At 40.5% G+C, this 18760-nt stretch overlaps 3 protein-coding genes and 1 long non-coding RNA gene across 15 annotated transcripts; 2 read left to right on the top strand and 2 right to left on the bottom strand.

Annotated features, from left to right (window-relative positions):
* Positions 1–2000: 2000 nt before the first annotated feature.
* LOC121803405 lies at positions 2001–3528 on the top strand. The gene is made up of 2 exons (XR_006050996.1): positions 2001–2204; positions 3300–3528. It is a non-coding gene; the product is annotated as an uncharacterized LOC121803405 (long non-coding RNA).
* On the bottom strand, positions 3513–7159 carry LOC121803403 (protein EXECUTER 1, chloroplastic-like). 12 transcript variants are annotated; one of them, XR_006050989.1, is made up of 8 exons: positions 6491–7159; positions 5956–6071; positions 5734–5799; positions 5208–5314; positions 4554–4646; positions 4352–4492; positions 4153–4203; positions 3513–3943 (listed from the first exon to the last, which is right to left on the bottom strand). XR_006050989.1 is itself a non-coding variant. In XM_042203071.1 (6 exons), the coding sequence occupies exons 2-6, from the start codon at positions 5968–5970 to the stop codon at positions 4445–4447; spliced, it is 303 nt and encodes a 100-aa protein (XP_042059005.1). In that variant the 5' UTR covers positions 5971–6071; positions 6491–7159; the 3' UTR covers positions 3513–4444. The 12 variants fall into 12 exon arrangements, 3 of the variants coding, with proteins under 3 accessions (XP_042059005.1, XP_042059006.1, XP_042059004.1); XR_006050993.1 differs by lacking the exon at positions 4153–4203 and having other exon boundaries at positions 4580–4646; XR_006050991.1 differs by having other exon boundaries at positions 3513–4203; positions 4580–4646.
* A 2452-nt stretch (positions 7160–9611) lies between these two features.
* On the bottom strand, positions 9612–12055 carry LOC121802446 (beta-ureidopropionase-like). Its single transcript, XM_042202123.1, has 6 exons — positions 11942–12055; positions 11684–11791; positions 10918–11106; positions 10622–10849; positions 10323–10547; positions 9612–10202 (listed from the first exon to the last, which is right to left on the bottom strand). Exons 1-6 carry the CDS (start codon positions 12047–12049, stop codon positions 9837–9839), a joined length of 1224 nt encoding a protein of 407 aa, XP_042058057.1. The 5' UTR covers positions 12050–12055; the 3' UTR covers positions 9612–9836.
* Positions 12056–14388: 2333 nt separating this feature from the next.
* LOC121805937 lies at positions 14389–18347 on the top strand. Its single transcript, XM_042205991.1, has 6 exons — positions 14389–14714; positions 14787–14882; positions 16443–16483; positions 16858–16975; positions 17182–17262; positions 17999–18347. The coding sequence occupies exons 1-6, from the start codon at positions 14535–14537 to the stop codon at positions 18050–18052; spliced, it is 570 nt and encodes a 189-aa protein (XP_042061925.1). The 5' UTR covers positions 14389–14534; the 3' UTR covers positions 18053–18347.
* Positions 18348–18760: the final 413 nt, after the last annotated feature.

An 18760-nucleotide genomic window follows, 5' to 3' on the forward strand; every position in this document is an offset into this window, starting at 1 on the left:
TTCCGCCACCGCCTACTCGGTGTCGGAGTCGACTTCCTCGTCGTCGTCTTCTTCTCCTTCTCCTCCTTCTCCTCCTTCTCTCTCGCTGCTGTCGGCCGCGGTTTCCCCAGGAGCATTATCAACAGACCCCAGTCGACTCTCAATCCGAGTGATGAGCCGCTTGTAGACGTTCCTGAGGTACGGGTCAGTTTCCCCTGCGTATTTGCTGCATACGTCTTGCAGTTGTTGCATCAACTGCACGTCTATGGTATTGGCCAATACCTCGTGGGGTTGCACCGTGGGCAGTGGGATTGGGGCAGACTGGGGGAAGCGCGATCCGGACGCGGCCGCCGATATGTGGGAGGCACTTCTACCCCCTCTGGCGCTGCGGATAGAGGCTTGTTGTCCCGGGGGCCGTCGTCGCCTTATGTGAGTCGCGGCTGGCACTTCTACTTGCTCGTCGGACTGCTCGAACTCGTGCGAGCCGCTCCCACTGCTGTATTGCCCGGCAAGGTTGTGCCTTGTGCGCTTCGGGCCAGGAGCTGTGCCCACCTCTTGCGCGACGATCGACCTGAATTTCGGACAATCCGCGAGGACAAGATACTCCTCCCACAAGGTGAACTTCGGCTGGCCCGTCTTGCGGTATTGGCCCTCCGACAGGGTCTTCACATCAGCTGCGCTTCGGCCACTCTCGGCGTGGCGAAGGTTGTTCTCGTAGATGGACGCGAACAGCTTGGTAGCCCGCAGAATCCTACCGACCTTTTTTCGGATCTGTTCTGGGTCGCGCTTCTCAGCGCCGTCGGGCTTGAATTCCTCGTATGCCCCACTGACGCGCCTCCAAAAGCTCCCCGAATCCTGATCGGTGCCCACCACGGGGTCCGAAGTGATAGAATCCCACGCCTTCGCCACGGCAATGCTCTCGGCTTTGGTGTATGGCTTGCCGCGGCTGGACCCCTCGCCACTGCTAACGCCGGCGTCGCTGCCCGAGCTACTCGCAATGCCGGCCCAGCTGCCCGAGCGTCCACGACTGCCGCCGGTGCCACGACTGCCGCCTCCGCCCCTAGGGCCTCCGCCCCTACCGCCACCAGGGCCCCGACTGCCGCTACCTCCTCGGGTCGGAACGGGCGTTTCCACCGGCGCGGCCGGCGTGTCTGGGATGCCGCCAGAACTGAGCAGACCCATCATAGTATCAAATGCGTCTTGATCTGCTTCGGTGATCGGAGATTGGCTGGCTTGGAAAGGGGAACCCGGCCGCGGCTGGTGAAGCGCGTCTAGGTTGGGTCTGTAATCCCCAAATGCGGAACGACTCAGATTCCGCTGTAAAGGAGGCGGCGTTGGAGAAGACCTCCACGGCTGAGATGGAGGAAGGGGTGGACTCGATGCCCACGGTGGGGGAGATTGATTCCAATTCCAATACTGGGACGGAGTCCCGCCATATCCGGCAAAACCCGACGGCTGTGATGGATTGGTGTCATATCCCGATTCCTCAGAGTCTGGTGAGTCGTCGTTTTCTCAATTCATTTTTTTAGAGAGTAGTTGTGTGGATAGTGAGTGGATGGATTTTGTGAAAATGGTGAAAAATAAGTAGAGGGGGTGTGGTATTTATAGAGGGGATGGTGGAAAAACGTCAAATTTCTCGTTGCCGGCGAAATCGCCGCGGCGGTTCAATCCACTATAGCCGCCGCGCCTATAGGCGCGGCTATACACCCCTCGGCGCGACATCGCCCCGCACACGGCGATCGCGCGTCCGCCGCGTCTCCCACCCCTCGCCGCGTCCAGCCCGCGGCTATCGACCTTCTCCACTATAATCCGCCGCCCCACCGCCGCGCCGCGCGGCTACCGCCGCGCCTGACGCTCTAATGATATTCTTATGCCGTGTCCAAATATTTAACTCAAGTTTTTGGCATCTTCTCCATCAGTCCGAGTCATGTGATCATCATCACCATCACAATTTTGACTAAATATTCATGCATGATTGGTTACCCCAACTACTCAATCTAGTCCCTCATATATCTATTTGTTGCTTCACCAAGACAGACAGACAGAAAGAAAGGAAGAGAGAGAAAGATGGAGATGTTGAAAAGTGAGATTCCAGTGGAGAAGGAAACAGTGTTGATATCTGAGGATGCAAAGGCTGGTTTAGTTCTTGTAGACATCATCAATGGCTTCTGCACCGTTGGAGCTGGCAACCTAGTCAGACAAAACACCTACAAGCTCACCCCCAAGTAAGTACTCATCATCAACAGTTCCCGTTTAATTCGCGTTACTATTACTCTCTCCGTCCACGAATAGGAATCCCTTATGTTATTTTACTCCGGCCGTGAATAAGAGTCCCGATTCACTTTTATCATAAATGGTAATAGAGTCTCACATTCCATTAACTCATTTCACTCACATTTCATTTAAAACTAATATATACAAGTGAGACTCTTATTTCACTAACTTTTCTTAAAACCCGTGCTGCTAAGAAATGAGACTCCTAATGGCGGATGAAGGAAGTATTTGTCTTGTTTATCCATTCATAAGTGAACATAGACTAAACGAAGAGAAATGTTATGCACTTATGCTACATACTTTATGTGAGCACTCTCGTTTGACGCATCTTTAGTATTGGTCATTTTGATTTATATATTGAAATTTTTTATTTTCACAAAATTCATAAAAATAACTCAACGAAGAGAAATGTTATGCACTTATGCTACATACTTTATGTGAGCACTCTCATTTGACGCATCTTTAGTATTGGTCGTTTCGATTTATATATTGAAATTTTAACTTTCACAAAATTTATAAAAATAACTCAATGTACTCATTTTCTCTATAATTTCAAATAAATTAATAAAATAACCAATCAAGCTTTGATTTTTATGAATTTTGTGAAATTGAAATTAGCAATTACTACCTCCGTCCCCCAAAATTCGTCTCAGTTTGACCGGGCACGGGTTTTAAGAAATATAATGGAAAGTGAGTTGAAAAAGTTAGTGGATTGTGGGACCTACTTTTATATATTGGTTTTATAATAAAATGCGAGTAGGAATGAGTTGGTGGAATATGGGACCCACTACCAAAAATGATAAAAGTGAAATGGGACAAATTTTGGGGGACGGATGAAAATGGAAAACTAGGACGAATTTTCAGGGACGAAGGTAGTATATTTTTTAATATATTAGAATCAAACTACATATATAAATCAAAACGAACAACAGATCTCTCACGTAAGGTGGAATTTATCATTCCTCATTAAACGAAATATAATGCAACATAACATTTCTCCAAGTGCATATACCAAATTTGCTGATATATAGGGTTTTGCATGGCAGGAGCTTATGCATCATATAGGCCTTTACATGGCTAAGGGAAGAGGGGCCAAGATCGCCACACAACTCAACTTTCATCACTGAGAAGAGATTCGTCTTATTAATTTAATATGTAATGACCTAAACAGAACACATGTATCTTCTACTATTAAATAAATAAGCTCATGTATATCCAGCCCCTTCTGAATTCAAATACCAAGTCAAGGACACAGTTCCTGCCTTCAATCATAAATAAACATATCAATATTATGAAAATAACCAACTGTTCACACAGATTACACAATAAAACTGCCATCTGTGAAACATGAACCAATTGGGAAAACCCAAAGCATCATAATTAACACTCAACATTGGATGTTGAATTTGTTATCAACTGACTATAGATAGGTATATATGTACATATATACAAAATGGAGCCAGGTGATATATACATCCTATGCAGGACACGCTATGCATTAGTTAGATGAGACTGTTATCAAGTAAATGTTACACCTCAAGATTCCACGGTTAATGTCACCACGACTGTGATGGTTCATGTAGTTAACCGGGAAGGGGGTCAGATACAAGGATTTGGCCTGGTTACTCAAAGTTTCTGATTTCCCCACAAGTATGATGAGAGAGGACTCAGGCCATAAATGCCAGCTCAACTACAGAAGCATAGAAAAAGTATTATTGCAGGCACCAAGCCACCAATACTTGTTCAATATACAAGGTGACAAAAATCGAGTTGAAAGGTGGTTTAAGTCAAACAATTTGCTCGACTAGATACCAGGAACTGGTATTTCCCTTCCCCAAATCTCAATGGGAGACCGGAATAGCTCATCTGAGCAAACAGCACAATTGTCTTTACTGTTACCTTTGAAGTAGGGATCACCATATTAGGTCTTCCACTTGCAAATCGAACAGTCTGTTATAGAATGTTTAGTATGTAATATATTATATACGCCTGTTCCATTGAAGCTTAAAAGCCGTCCTCTAAAAGCAAGAGGTTAAAATCACATGTTTCAGGCAATTTTATTCACAAAGGGAACAAACACACAGAATATTGGACTTACCTACGAACACAATTGGAACAGTGACATCTAAGTTTTGGTGTGACAAGTACTCAATCCAGCAGCCTGAGTCGATTGAAGAATACCAAGTGAGGTTCAGGAGCCCCAGTAAACAAAGCCAACAACAGGACCTCCTTTGATATGCTGCACAAATTGCATAAGAAAGAATAGGGATCAAACAATGGAAGTGAGCTAGAATATTAACCTTTCCATCCAATATAACAAGTTCACCATCAACCCATCGAGGATTTTGAACTCCAGGCTCGGCCAATTTTCCCTGACCTCTATATCGAGCAATCTGCAGGTTGATTTAACTCAAGAGTCGTAACAAGAAGATTATGGATATTAACTGAATACGAACAGTATACAACATACCACCCCAAACAACTTATGCACATCATGTTTACATACAAATATACACATCAAAAAGAATGAACGAAGGGGATGTCCTATCTGGTTTTAGGTGACTTTGAAATGCATGGCAAGAAAACAAGCAAAGCAAACACCATATAACTTTTTGATACATGTTTTAGAGCAAGAAGAAAACCAGCAGAAATTATACCAGTAAAATGATTGCAAGTAGTTTCCTTTTCATCTATTTCATTGTCAGAATAGCTTTTTCAGGGTTAAAGAATAGCTTTTATAGATACAGTAATACAAGTAATCTATGTCCTTACAACGAAATTCCACAGAGATGAAATATACATATTTTTATTGAGCATACAAAACTTTAAAGTCGTGCAGAAGTTATGCAAGCCACAGCTATGAATAAAACAAGAACATGACGAATATATAGTGTGATTCTAAGTTTCTAACCATAAATGAATCATAACTTCTAAACACTGAGAAGAAATTTTACCTAGGACTGTAACTTCTAGCGATGTATCTTCCATGTTCAGCGCTCATATGAATAATGCGACCATAAGGATCATTGGCATCTTCTGAAGTTCCAGCCCACCATCCAACCTGAATGGCAGGAAAAATGTTATATAACTCAATACTTCAGGAAAGAAACTTGTGAGTGCAGTTTGGTAGTATTTTTTTCCTTCTTAACAGCAAAATGATATGGCAGATGGCAGAATTCAAGTACTTAAACATACACAATGCAATTACATACTAAATTAAACATTGATGATGATGATATCTTGCACAAAGATTCCTATTGACAGGACTAGGTTGTAATCAGACTATCACCTTAAGTATAAAAATATTTGATGCTGCAAGTTATTTTCATTTTGCACAATCATTATTGAAAGAAAGTAAAAGGCCAGTAAAAACAGAAAGGTGGCATTTAAAAACAGTAAATCACATTTATTTACGAAATAAAGGCTCAATGTGCATTTGCATCATGCTCTAAATATATATGATGCTAATTGCTAACCCACCAAACCAGCCCCTGCATGATCACGTATAAGAGCTGCATCTCCATATCGCTCTTCCTCCACAGATCTCTGCGATTGATCGTGAGATACCAGAGCAGTTAAATATTAAGTAGTTTTACAAAGACATTGCATGCAATATGATAAAACATAAAATACTTGTCCAATAAAGATGGATAGGTAATGGACGTAAATATAAATGGAAAAAAAATACATGCAGCACACAACCTTTAGATGTGACATCACCCTGCCAACAGTGTCGCTCCTAGCAGAGGTGCAATTGCCACCTTTATCCTAGCAGCCTCTTCATAATCCTCTCTTTCAATCGCATTAGCTAACTGAGACTGTTAGGAATGAAGTCAACAATGTCAGTAGAAGCCCACAGCCCCCACCACACCACCCCCCCCCCTAAGGAAAAAAAAGACAGAAAAGGGATTAACAAAGATGCTGCGTGTGCAAGATCCTTAATTTATATAGGGGAAAGACATGTTTGTGCCTCTATCACGAATTAGCAACATGTTTGTTTACTTTAACTATTAGTACTATAAATTATACTACCAATTTCTTACTTGTATACAGATATTCTCACTTTCAGTTCAAATGTGTGAATTTCTTAAATTCGATGAATGGTAATCTACATATTTATCATCCGTAAAGAATACGCATAGAAACACTTGGCATTATAAAAATCAAAATCCAACTATATAAAAGCTTCCAGCAGCATATTTCAAGAATTCAACAAAAACCAATGAACATAAAATACCTTCAAAATCGATACAACGCGCTCCTGCTCATCAACCTCGAGGAAATGATTCATCCACCTCTCCCAATCCCACTTTTCTCCTTCCTCCTCTTCATCTCCCCACTTCTCCGCCATAACCAGAGTTTCACCCGTCCTCTGATCCCTTAACGAACTCAAGTAGTCATCAAAACGTTTAATTGCATTCCTAAAAGTCTCCTGAACACCGAAGCCCCACCGCCACACCTCCTTGGCACCTGAATCGGAGCTATCGCCGCCGCCACTTCCCCTTTGGTTGCAACGGCAGCAGAAAGAGGAATCAGGAACCCTAGACAGAGAAACTCCCGATTGCAATCTTCGCCTGAACTTGGAGGAGATGAATCTCGAATGCACAAAGTTAAACTTCAGAGGTTTCGGATTCGTACGCGGCGACGGGAACGTCGGCGGGCAAATGGATGTCATTGTCGAACACCTCGCTCAGCTCTGAAATATGCAAATTGAGAAACAGACCTAGAAATGTATACTATACCGTGTTTATCGAAATCCGCGAAGCAATCCGAAAATTGAACAACGTGCTGTTATTACTAATGTTAATTGAGAGAGAGAACTGAGAAAGTGCAGAAGAACGACGGAGAAGAAGAAGGATGACGATGACATTTCATGCTGACGTTGGATATATTTAACTTCAGTCCTTTTTTCTTTACAAATTAGAATGGACTACAAGAATATCCCTGGACTATGAATTTATTTAGTTCATAGTTCCTGAACTTTAAAATTATCGTCAGACAATCCTGCACTAAGGGTTTATTTCAAATTCTGTCATTTAACCTTTTTTCATTAAAAAATACCCTTTTAAGGGTTTGGGCATTTTGGTCATTTTAATATTTTTACTTTTGAGTGTGTCAGCTCATTATTTCTTTGTGAAGGTTGTGTCATAGATTTAGGTCATCTGCATCCATATCTCAATATCGTCTTTTAATCGTCTCATCCCTTCACTATTCATGGATCTTACTGCACTTTTTACTCCATCTCTTAACTAAGAGACTGCATTTGCATTCCTCCATCTCTTAACCATCTCATCCCTTAACTATTAATTCAATTTCATTTTTTATTTTTATTTCCAACAAATTCAATTAATAAAAACACACTTCATTAAATAAAATAAAATTACAATTTGAAATTCTAAAAAAATAAAAAAACACATAATTAAAGTCATTAAAAAAATAAAAAAGACATAATTTAAAATACTAGAAATTAAAAATTACACACTTAAAAACTACTCCGTCGGCGAATCATCCCCCGAAGGCAGTGGCGGTGCACTGAATGGAGGCGGAATACCAAGTTCTCCCGCCAGATACGCAATGCCGGCATGATGGGCTTGATATTGGGCAGACGTCATGCGGGAAGTGTCCGCCATCGTGGCGGTGAAGTACATGGACATTAGGGAGAACGGCGGCCCTTGGGAGCCCGCCTGGCTTGATTCACCTCGGCCCTTACCCCTCCCTCTAGCCGCCTTCGCCGCCTTGTTCCCTTGCGGCCAACGTCGTGTACCGGAGGAGCCCTCTGCATCGGATGTCGGGAACTCAACCTCTAGTGAGGCGTTGTCTTCCCCGCCATCACTAGACGAGTATTGGCCACCCGCCGTGCTGGACTGGACATCACCAGCCCACCTTTCAACGTCTTTGACCGACTCCCAAACATCGACATTGTTTGAATTCTTTTTTGGTTTCGGATTTAAAGACTCGCAAAGCCGCTCTCAAACTGTCGGCTCCACTAGCTCCGCTTTGGCAATTCGCCGCTTCATTATTGTAGATCCCACAAATTTTTTTGACATCTTTGTCGGATCGGTCAAAATGACTGCGAAGCATCTTCAAGTTGCGGCGGCGGGCCTTCGGCTTTTCATTGTTGAACAGAGCCATCGTCTCCTTGGAGCTGTATGGATGACGACCTAGGTCCTCCTCCTCCTTGTCCTCTTCCTCTTCCTCCTCATCATCGAATCCGCGACTGGCAGAGCTTCCACCGCCTCATCCTCCTCCGTCTCCTCATCTTCTAGCTCCGGTCGAAAGGTTTACCAGTATGACTAGCCCTTCGTCCTCCAACATCCTCTAAGACTACCCTATCGGTGACTTTGTGATGTGGGGCAAGCATATAAGACAAACTAGAGAGAAATAAAAATAAAGCAAAAATGAAATAACCCAACCCCCATTTTGTGATCTTGTCAGTCGCCCAACCTAAAGTGGAGGGCAAATGACACATGTCCATTTTCTATTGGGTCAATTCATTATTGTTTTTGCTTTTTTATTTACTATTAATTATTGATTTATACTACTTTATTCAATTATGTACATGTTTGAGAATTGTATACTATAAATATGAAATGTAAATATTTTAGATAATCAAATTTTGAATATTTTGAACATTGTGAATTTATGATATTTTTATTACTTTTAGTTATTAATTTAATTTAATTTATTATTATTTTTATCTTTATATATCATTTCAAAACTCATGTGAATTATTCTTCCAAACATTCATGGAGCCCCTCTTCTGAAAAATTCACATGAACTAGTTCATTTTATTTATAATTAATTATAAATCAAAATATTAATATAAAATATATGAAAAAGAAAATATTTAATTGGGTTGGGTTGGGGTATGGAAGTAAAAAGTTGATGGGGGTTGAATTGAGAGAGGGTTGTGTATGTGCAGGATAGAGAAATGAATATATTATTAAAAGGTTGATTGGGGTTGGGTTGGGTGAGTGTCACGGATGGAGATAGTCTAAGAATTAAAAATTTTGAAGATAGACATAAATGTAAATATGAAATTAGGTAAGTATAAGAATTTTTTTTTTGAAATAGTATTATTGGATAGATAATATGATCTACATCATTAGTAGTACTAATAGTGTAATGTGATAAAAAAAAATTCCCATAATAAAAAGTCAACTAATTTTGATAGACGAATCAAAATGGGAAAAAAGAGACACTATTTTGTGGGAATGGTTGAGAATTAGTCATTCGTATCATCACTTTAGCTGCAATTCAGTCAACTGTTTTTCATGAAATTTATAATTTGCTCATGAAACATTGAGTAAAAATTGAAGGTCCACTGGCCAAGAGAGAGAGAGAGAAGCCAAAGGATCTGTTTAAGGTTCTTTAATGAATTCAGAAAAAAAAATGTTTTAACTTACACAAGAACTATTCATGTAAGTTGCAAATCCGACAATTACCACAAATACATTAAATTATTACCAGCATTAAAGTTAAAACTATTCACAATCAGAACACTGTCCAGAATCTTGGAAGCTCTCCATGGCGAAAGCGCACTCCAATTCCAGCAACCAATTCTCAGTTCCTTTCACATCTCCTTAAAGGGTTTTCTTGTTCAACAGTGGATCAGAAATGACTTGGGGTTCAAAATCGGGCTTCACATAACGAGCAAACAGATCTGCATAAATCTCATATCGGGCAGTCATGCGGAATCCCCATTTGTCCTTCAGTTGCCGGCAGAGGTTGAGATCCATGTCCGATATCAGCAAGCCATCCTTGTGGCGGGATAGAGATGGCGTGCAGGAGGAATCGGGCGCTGATACGTAGCTGGAACCATAGAAGTGTCCAAAATCTGTATGTTGTGACTTCCCATCTCCTGAGGTGAATGGATTCGGGAAATGTTCAGTCCCAACACGATTGATTGAGCATACAAAGTAACTGTTTGCTATGGCTGCATTACGTGCCTGCAAAAGTAAGCGTCCATGCAAGAATTTAACCGATCATAAACGTTCAAGAATAGCAAGAGTGTGTCAGTACAAACTAAACAAACTCAAAAAACAATAAGTGGAAGGGTGAAAGAGTACCTCAATGGGCCACATTGGTTCACTCAGTTCACCCACAGTTGCTGATGGGTTAAAAACTATCTCCGCACCATTTAAGCCGAAAACTAACCAATTAAGAGGATGATGTCTTCCATAACATATATTGACAGCAATCTTTCCATAAGCCGTCTCAAACACAGGATGCCCGGTATTTCCTTCCATATAGTATGTGCTTTCATTGAAGTCCCCGACTCTAGGTATATGATTCTGCAACAATTACATTCAGAGAAACGTTCATGTGAAATAAATACATAGACCAGATATGTGACGCATCGGTTTACCTTCCTGTGCTTCCCGATTATGTTCCCATTATTTCCAATTATTACAGCAGTGTTCCAGAGTGTCTCCCCATGGTTCACATCCCTTTCAAGGATAGGGCTCACTATAACCATGTTGTACCTCCGAGCAAACTCCTGAAGAAATTTTGTCGATTCTCCATCTATTGGCTCGGCAAACTCACACCATTTCTTCTCACGGGTGCAGAATGCAAATGGCATCGTCCAAGCTTCCTGCATTGACGGTCCACAGTTAATCTCCTACAGCCAGCGAGATCTTGTGATTTTCATGGACAAAATACCTGCAAACATAATATGTTGACTCCAGAAGCACCTGCAGCTTCAATGATCGGTGTCAATTTCTGAAAGATGCCCCATTTCTGATCAAGAAATGGTTCTGTAGTTGGAAGAGCTATAGAGTTCTGAATCAGACCCACCCTCACACAGCGAGGTTCCCTCAGTGATTCACTATCAGCACGAAACGAAAATGCCTGCATATTGTTAGGAAAAGACAGCTATCTTAATATGCAAAACATATATAAGGAAAAGAACAGCCACCAAACTGATGATGTAATTACAGTGACACAAATGCAAGAACTCATAGTTTCCATGATAACACCCCGATTAAATATTTCATAAACATCTATTGACACAAGAAAAGCAGTAGCATCTCAATAACTAACATATGTATTTTGTCAGCCAATCAAGTGGAAGAAGACACTCCATGTTTTCAAGATAACTAATTTAGAGGCACAATTGGCTGCATCCACCCTAACTAAATCTCCTAATTGTGATTAGTAAATTCCAATTGGGGATTAATAAACCCTCATAGGAATTAACATGCACCCACAAGTTTTTGCCTCAGAAATTCAAAGGCCATCAAGCACTCTTGATTACATATGATTAAGTTAAGAGACCATCACTCCAGCTAACAAATATAATTGTGTGCATTGGAAAAGTAGAATGAATTGTTATGAACACAAATTGAATGAAAAGTGTGAAAGTAGTTCTTCAAGGTTGATATCACCAAAAAGATGAGGTAACACACACAATCATAAGCACACATACCTGAAGATCAAAATCATGGTTTACAGAAAGAGATTTGGCAGGATCGGGAAGAGCAACAGAATCAAGCGTTTTTCCACAGTTTAGCCCAATCAGCAATCGGCTAGCCTCCTGGCGCAACGAACAGCATCAATAAAACTTATGTAAATTCCAAAGAAAAGTTTATCATCATATTCAACTCAACATCCAACAGAATTGAAGCTCAGAGGGAATTGTAATCGGAAAAAAAGTTAGTGTAATAAATTGTGGCGTTGATCTGACCTGAAAAAGGTGGGGAGGAAGGGAAGATTGGAGGAGGCGGTGCAAAGAATCGAATCCAGCGACGGAACCGTCATCTGCTAAATCAGTTTTGCCGTTTTCTGCAGCCATTTTCGCTTCTTGTTTCGAGTGGTGTTGGGTCCCGGTGGTGCACACCCGAACTCCACATTAGTATGATATTGTCCGCTTTGGCCAAGAGCATTAGTATGATATTGTCCTATGATATTGTCCGCTTTGGCCAAGAGCATTAGTATGATATTGTCCGCCGCTTTGGGCAAAGCTCTTGGGGTACTCCCCAAAAGGAGTCATACTAATGGAGTTGGGATAGCCCATTTATATGCTTGCAACTCGCCTCATACTAATGGAGTTGGGATAGCCCATTTATATGTTTGCAACTCTTGTTCATTCTCCGATGTGGGATATGGTTTGCTTCACCACAATCCTCCCGGGATAGCCCATTTATATGCTTGCAACTCGCCTCATACTAATGGAGTTGGGATAGCCCATTTATATGTTTGCAACTCTTGTTCATTCTCCGATGTGGGATATGGTTTGCTTCACCACAATCCTCCCCTCAAACCAAGACCACCAGACCAAGACCACATGTCTGTGCCCCATGTTACAGGTCACTAGGTCACCACAATGGAGTTGGGATAGCTCATTTATATGCTTGCAACTCGCCTCATACTAATGGAGTTGGGATAGCCCATTTATAGCTTGCAACTCTTGTTCATTCTCCGATGTGGGATATGGTTTGCTTCACCACAATCCTCCCCTCAAACCAAGACCACCAGACCAAGACCACATGTCTGTGCCCCATGTTACAGGTCACCAGGTCACCACAGGTCTTGGTCGAGCTCACGCAGAGACATCGGAGAACTTGCAAGCGCAACCCACCGAACCCCGAGCCACACAGGCCCAGCCCCTGAACCAGGGCTCTGATACCACTGTTGGGTCCCAGTGGTGCACTCCCGAACTCTACATTAGTATGATACAAGACCACCAGACCAAGACCACATGTCTGTGCCCCATGTTACAGGTCACTAGGTCACCACAATGGAGTTGGGATAGCTCATTTATATGCTTGCAACTCGCCTCATACTAATGGAGTTGGGATAGCCCATTTATAGCTTGCAACTCTTGTTCATTCTCCGATGTGGGATATGGTTTGCTTCACCACAATCCTCCCCTCAAACCAAGACCACCAGACCAAGACCACATGTCTGTGCCCCATGTTACAGGTCACTAGGTCACCACAGGTCTTGGTCGAGCTCACGCAGAGACATCGGAGAACTTGCAAGCGCAACCCACCGAACCCCGAGCCACACAGGCCCAGCCCCTGAACCAGGGCTCTGATACCACTGTTGGGTCCCAGTGGTGCACTCCCGAACTCTACATTAGTATGATATTGTCCGCTTTGGGCAAAAGCCCTCACGGTTTTGCTCTTGGGGTACTCCCCAAAAGGCCTCTTACTAATGGAGTTGGGGTAGCTCATTTATATGCTTGCAACTCTTGTTCATTCTCCGATGTGGGATATGGTTTGCTACACCACAAACCTCCCCTCAAACCAAGACCACCAGACCAAGACCACATATCTGTGCCCCCATGTTACAGGTCACCATGTCACCACAAGTGGGATCACAGTGGAGATAATGAATTATGCGTTCGAATAATTTGTTTGTAACAAATTACCAAGATTGGTGTTGGAATTTGCTGTCGAATTGTGGACTCTTGTTGTCATCATCTTGAATTATGAGTAGTAGTAATTATTTGAACTTTTGTATGGAAGCTATAAATTTATACTCTACTTGATCTTTGATTTGTTATATACTACTCTCTCCGTCCCATAATAATAGAACCATTTCATTTTGCGCATTCATTTTTAAAAAATAATTATAAATAGTTATAGTGAAGAAAAAATAAAGCAAGAGAGAATATTGCTGATAAGACTCTTTTCTACCCTATTTTCTCTCTAACTAAAAAACAATTAAAAATTAGACTCCTTTCATTCCAAGATAGAGACGTTTTCCTCATAATAAATTGGTATCGTTAATTTTACTAAATTGAAAGAAGAATTAAATAATAGAGAGACTTGAATAACAAAAATGAAATATAATAACTTTTGCTAAATAGTTTTTAAAAAATGACTATAATATATTGGAATGTTACAAATAAAAATATTTGAGTTTTTAGCTGTGCAAAAGTGCACAAGATTGCAATTAGACAAATGGAGTTTTAATTTATGTTATTTGCTTTATAATTTTAAAATTAAACAAAAAAAATTAAATGATAAAAATAGTTAGTGGTTTATTTTCATATTCTTATTATGGATGTCCTGGTTATTTTTTTATGGCAAAATTATAACTATGAATAAGAAATTGAGATATGAAGTTAAATTATTGTTTTTTTTGAGAAAGTTAAATTATTGTTGAATAGCAGAATGAAACATAAAACTGAAAACTGAAAAGCATAGGTGGCTTTCCCAACCAATCAAACCATCGATTTTGGGGTAGCGTGTGCAGCAGGTGCAGGAATCTGCCTCAAGCTCGCCACGGCGGCGGCAGTTGCATTTCAGCATCTTTAATCTCAGCTCAAAATGGAGGCGCAGAGTTCTCGAGAACCTGACCCGCCCGCCGTCACCACCCGGCTCCGTTCGAGGCCCGATCCCTTCCTCATCACCTGCCGCTGCTTCAGCGTCATCACAGCTCTCGCCGCCATTCTCTGCATCGCCGTCAACATCCTCTCCGCCGTCCAATCTTTCAACAACGGATCTGATGTATGCTATTTCATGTGTTCCACACTGAGTTAATTGGTTGGGCACATTTTGAATTCGTTTCATTTAGTGCAGATATTCGATGGGATATTCCGGTGTTACACGGTGGTAATTGCCTTGTTTGTGGTTGTCGCCGAGACCGAGTGGGAATTCATCATGAAGTTCTCCAAGGTTCACTCTCTCTTTCTTTCACTCTCCATGGAATTGAACTTTTTTTTTTTCGTTTTAGGGCAATTAATGCTTTCTGTGTAATTCTAGCAATTTTCTGTTTAATGCTCTCTGTTTTCGAATCTAGTTAACTTAAACTCGGATAGTAAGCATGTTCTTTAGCTCAAGCTCCAAATAAAAGAATTCTCCCTTTTTTAAAAGGTCATAGGGCAAATCCTCACGTCATTACTAGAAAAATGCTTGCTTGTATGCTCAACTGGTTAGAGCTGGTAGGTAGAGAGTGGTAACAGTGCTGATTTGGAAGTTTTAGGCTGTGCTTTGATCATAATATAGCTGCAAAAAATCGAATTTAGTGTGATCTGGTGCTGCATAGTATTGAATTGATTTGTACGAACCAAACAAGTATACACAAGAATTCTAATCATAAAATGGTCCTCTTCTAATGGGAAAAGGCTTAATTGATTAAACTAAGCTTGCAAAAGCTCACATAGGAGTCTTCTGCCAGCAATGATACATTACCAACTGGATAGAAATGGAGAAATATAAAGGTGAGTATTGTGACGTGCCTGACTGTGTCTGTAACAACTAACAACTCCTTCCTTCTAAAGGGCCTAAACCTCAAGCTGGAAATACAAAAATTTTCCCTGCTACTTCCCCACCCATGCCTCCCCTCTGAATCATTAGGTAGATGCAAGTTGTCATCTGGTTCAACAATAATCAACACTTGCAATGAATTTTTGAACAACGACGCCTCAGAGTGTACTTCTCATCACATTGAAAACACTCTCTTTCGGCTCACTTGCCAAATACTAATATACAGACAGCCACAATACCCACAAAATCAATCACTATCAATTAAAACAGCAATTAACTCCATTGATCAAAATTAACTTTTCAACTCCTGTAATAAACTTAGAAAAGAATAGTTATAGTTCCCTCATCGTTGAAGAAAATTCCATGCTAGTCATCCTAACAAAATGAAACTGCAAACAACATAAAACAAGTGAGTTAGAAAATAAAACTCAACTATTCATTAGCAGTAACAAAAACTAGGCGCCTTTGGTAACTGGCACGATCAATCTGCTCCATGTAAGCAAGTGCAATTTGAATCACATCAAATACTCTGTGAGTCTGGTCTGAAGAGTTGAAAGAATCTGAAACTGAAATTGTCTGCTTCTAGCAGTGGTGGATCCACGATTCTCAATTTTTTAAGCACATATGTTTCTCAGACGTTGGAGGCACATATTTTTGTACTCATGGAACCTAAGCTTAAGTCAGGGAATGAGTTCTTGCTTAAAAGTGTAATGAGTTAATAGAGCTTGGGAGTTGAATTGTTATGGGATTCCCTACCAGTTACTGACCTGTTTTTTTTAATGTTTTCTGATTGCCCTTCGGAAGGGCTGTATATCTAAACATTCCAACGGAAGTTTTTTCAGGGTACTCTGTCTCAGAAATGAGGAAGTTTGTATTGCCTTTTTCTTGATATATTTGGAAAACACTCTAGCTGTTATTTGTTGTGTTCAAATCCATATGTTTCTATATTAAGTGTTCTAAATGTTGCAGATCCTGGAGTACTGGGCTGGCAGAGGGATGCTGCAGATCTTGTATGTCCAACTTTTGCTGTATATATTTCCTCAGCAATTGATTTGATTGAAATCCTACTTAGCTATCCTTGTGTGTAGTGCTAGATGACTAGTTGTATCTAGTTATGTTGGTTATATTCATCTTCCAGATTTAGGTTTCTTCTTAATATCCAAAATCTCCTACAGTTTTCCTGTCTTTTCGTGCTGGGTGACTAAACAAAGCTCTCTACTGCTTAACTGTTTATATCCTTACGGGATAATGACTATTGACTAGAAAGAAATCTGTAGTATTCATCTGGTGATTACACTGACAAGCCCTATTGCCTGTTCTGTCCGTACATTCCAGAACTGCTTATAGGTTGCATATGAAGCTTGCGCTCATCTATTTTCTCCAGTGTTGCAGTGATGACCCGAGCTTACCCTGAGTATTTAAAGGACCATGCAGAGCTTTTTCTTCTCCAAAGCATCTCTAGCTACCTGCTTCTTGGATGTGGTGTAGTTTACGTTATATCAGTAAGTTTATCATTACATTGCACATAGTGTTTTCTGGCCAGTAGTACATATCTCTGGATTTTGTTTCCCATGCGGTTTACAGTTTACACTGTGCCATAACGAGCAATTCCTCTCAACATAGAATGTGGCCTGTTGATTCTGAGTTTTACGATGGATTTTAAGTACATTAAGCTCTAACATAGAGTGAACTTAAAATGCCTCTGTAGGGAATGTGCTGCATTGGCATGGTGAAACGGGCTCGCCAGAAAAAAGAAATCTCCAGGGAGCAAGCAATAAAGGATCTTGAGGTAATGTCTTTTGGTAGGTTAATTGTTTAAAACATAATAGACCTATTGAGATGGATGTTTGATTGAGCAATAAATTAGAGTATCCTCACTCCTATAAGGTTTTAGCAGCTCATTATTGAGGTTGTATACTTGTATGTTTGTTTTTTTTTACGTCTATGTATTGTGGTTTCAAATAAAAACCATCTCATCGTCAGAACTGTGAGAATTTTGCACTGAATTTATAATGTAACTATGCTAAATCTATATGCTAACTGCACTGGATCTATAAGTAATTCGTGTGATTTGCTAAGTGTAGAGTTCAATGGAGTTACTTTATAGGTTCAGTGCTGAGTTTTCACAATAAGGAGTTTTTATTTAAATCGCTCCTAAGTAGAATTTGATTGTTATTTTGAGTCCTAAGTAAAGTATAATATCTCGTGCTGGCTGTCCCTTGACGAGTACTGAAATGATATTGCTGTTCCTCTTGAAGTTAATATTGACAATTGATATATAAAAGGAAGTAGGAATTACCCTCATATGTTCTAAACCCTCATTATATTGTAAAAGAAGCTCGAAATCTCACCGTATGGGAAATCATTTTTGCTGCTTTGATCCGACTTTTTTACACTTTAAATGCAAATTTCACACCGGCAGTCCCCTACTCCATTTCCCTTGTTGAGTTTCTATCTTTTGTTACATTTGTTTGTATAATGCACTTTATGAGGATTACCAATGTTGCACCAAATAACAATTGCAGGAGCTTGAGCAGCGCCGAGAAGAACTTGAGTCGTTGTTGGTCCCTGAAGCTTGACTCGGAGCTCGGAGCTCAAACTCAGCAGAGAAATGCAGTACCGGTCAACCTGTATTGAACCACACTCACCCTGCTGTTTAAAATTAGTGAGGCTTAAAAGGATTGTTTTCAGTGATTGGATTCTGTTGTACAGTTGCGTAGATTTGAATTTAGCTCCCATTCTGTTGGAAGAACAATACTGAGTTAGTGAGTTGTAGTTGTTTGTTGCTTCTTTATGGAGTATTAGCTTTCCTGAACTATTCTTTGATTTTGGAGATCTCCAGTTATCACAAGCTTTCAGCATGATTCTAGGATATATTCGAGTTTGGACATCATATATGTTCGATAAAAATGTCAAAACATTTTCAAGATCAAACCTTCTCAAAATGTTGTAGTAAACTGTAGTATGTTACATGAATTTCTTACCCAACTGTAACTCAAATTCTCAGAATTCGTCATCAAAATCAAAACAATTCCATTCTTCAACTTAAAAACTCGATATTGATTCTGAGCATTTCTGTCTGATTTTGTTGGACATTATACCTTCGAGCTTCCAATTTATCTTATATTTGTATCAAATTATTGAACTCGAGGGGTTATTGAAATGACAGAACAAAGAAGAACAGTAAAAAAGTGGCAACGGCGGCATACTTCACTATCCAATTGTAGATTAAATATTTAAAACACTCATTTCAAATGTTGTCTATTTTTTAGTGACAATTTCAAATG

Source organism: Salvia splendens, chromosome 5, assembly GCF_004379255.2.
Source record: "Salvia splendens isolate huo1 chromosome 5, SspV2, whole genome shotgun sequence".
NCBI lineage: Eukaryota > Viridiplantae > Streptophyta > Magnoliopsida > Lamiales > Lamiaceae > Salvia > Salvia splendens.

Excerpts from the sequence above, each read along its gene's own strand:
- LOC121805937 (XM_042205991.1), top strand. The coding sequence starts at position 14,535 with ATGGAGGCGCAGAGTTCTCGAGAACCTGACCCGCCCGCCGTCACCACC. Across the intron at positions 14,883-16,442 it reads TCATCATGAAGTTCTCCAAG|ATCCTGGAGTACTGGGCTGG; the intron begins GTTCACTCTCTC and ends TAAATGTTGCAG. Across the intron at positions 16,484-16,857 it reads AGAGGGATGCTGCAGATCTT|TGTTGCAGTGATGACCCGAG; the intron begins GTATGTCCAACT and ends TATTTTCTCCAG.
- LOC121803403 (XM_042203070.1), bottom strand. Across the intron at positions 5,315-5,733 it reads ATCATGCAGGGGCTGGTTTG|GTTGGATGGTGGGCTGGAAC; the intron begins GTGGGTTAGCAA and ends CCTGCCATTCAG. Across the intron at positions 4,493-4,553 it reads TTGTTATATTGGATGGAAAG|CATATCAAAGGAGGTCCTGT; the intron begins GTTAATATTCTA and ends CAATTTGTGCAG.
- LOC121802446 (XM_042202123.1), bottom strand. The coding sequence starts at position 12,049 with ATGGCTGCAGAAAACGGCAAAACTGATTTAGCAGATGACGGTTCCGTC. Across the intron at positions 11,107-11,683 it reads ACCATGATTTTGATCTTCAG|GCATTTTCGTTTCGTGCTGA; the intron begins GTATGTGTGCTT and ends AACAATATGCAG. Across the intron at positions 10,548-10,621 it reads TAATCGGGAAGCACAGGAAG|AATCATATACCTAGAGTCGG; the intron begins GTAAACCGATGC and ends TAATTGTTGCAG.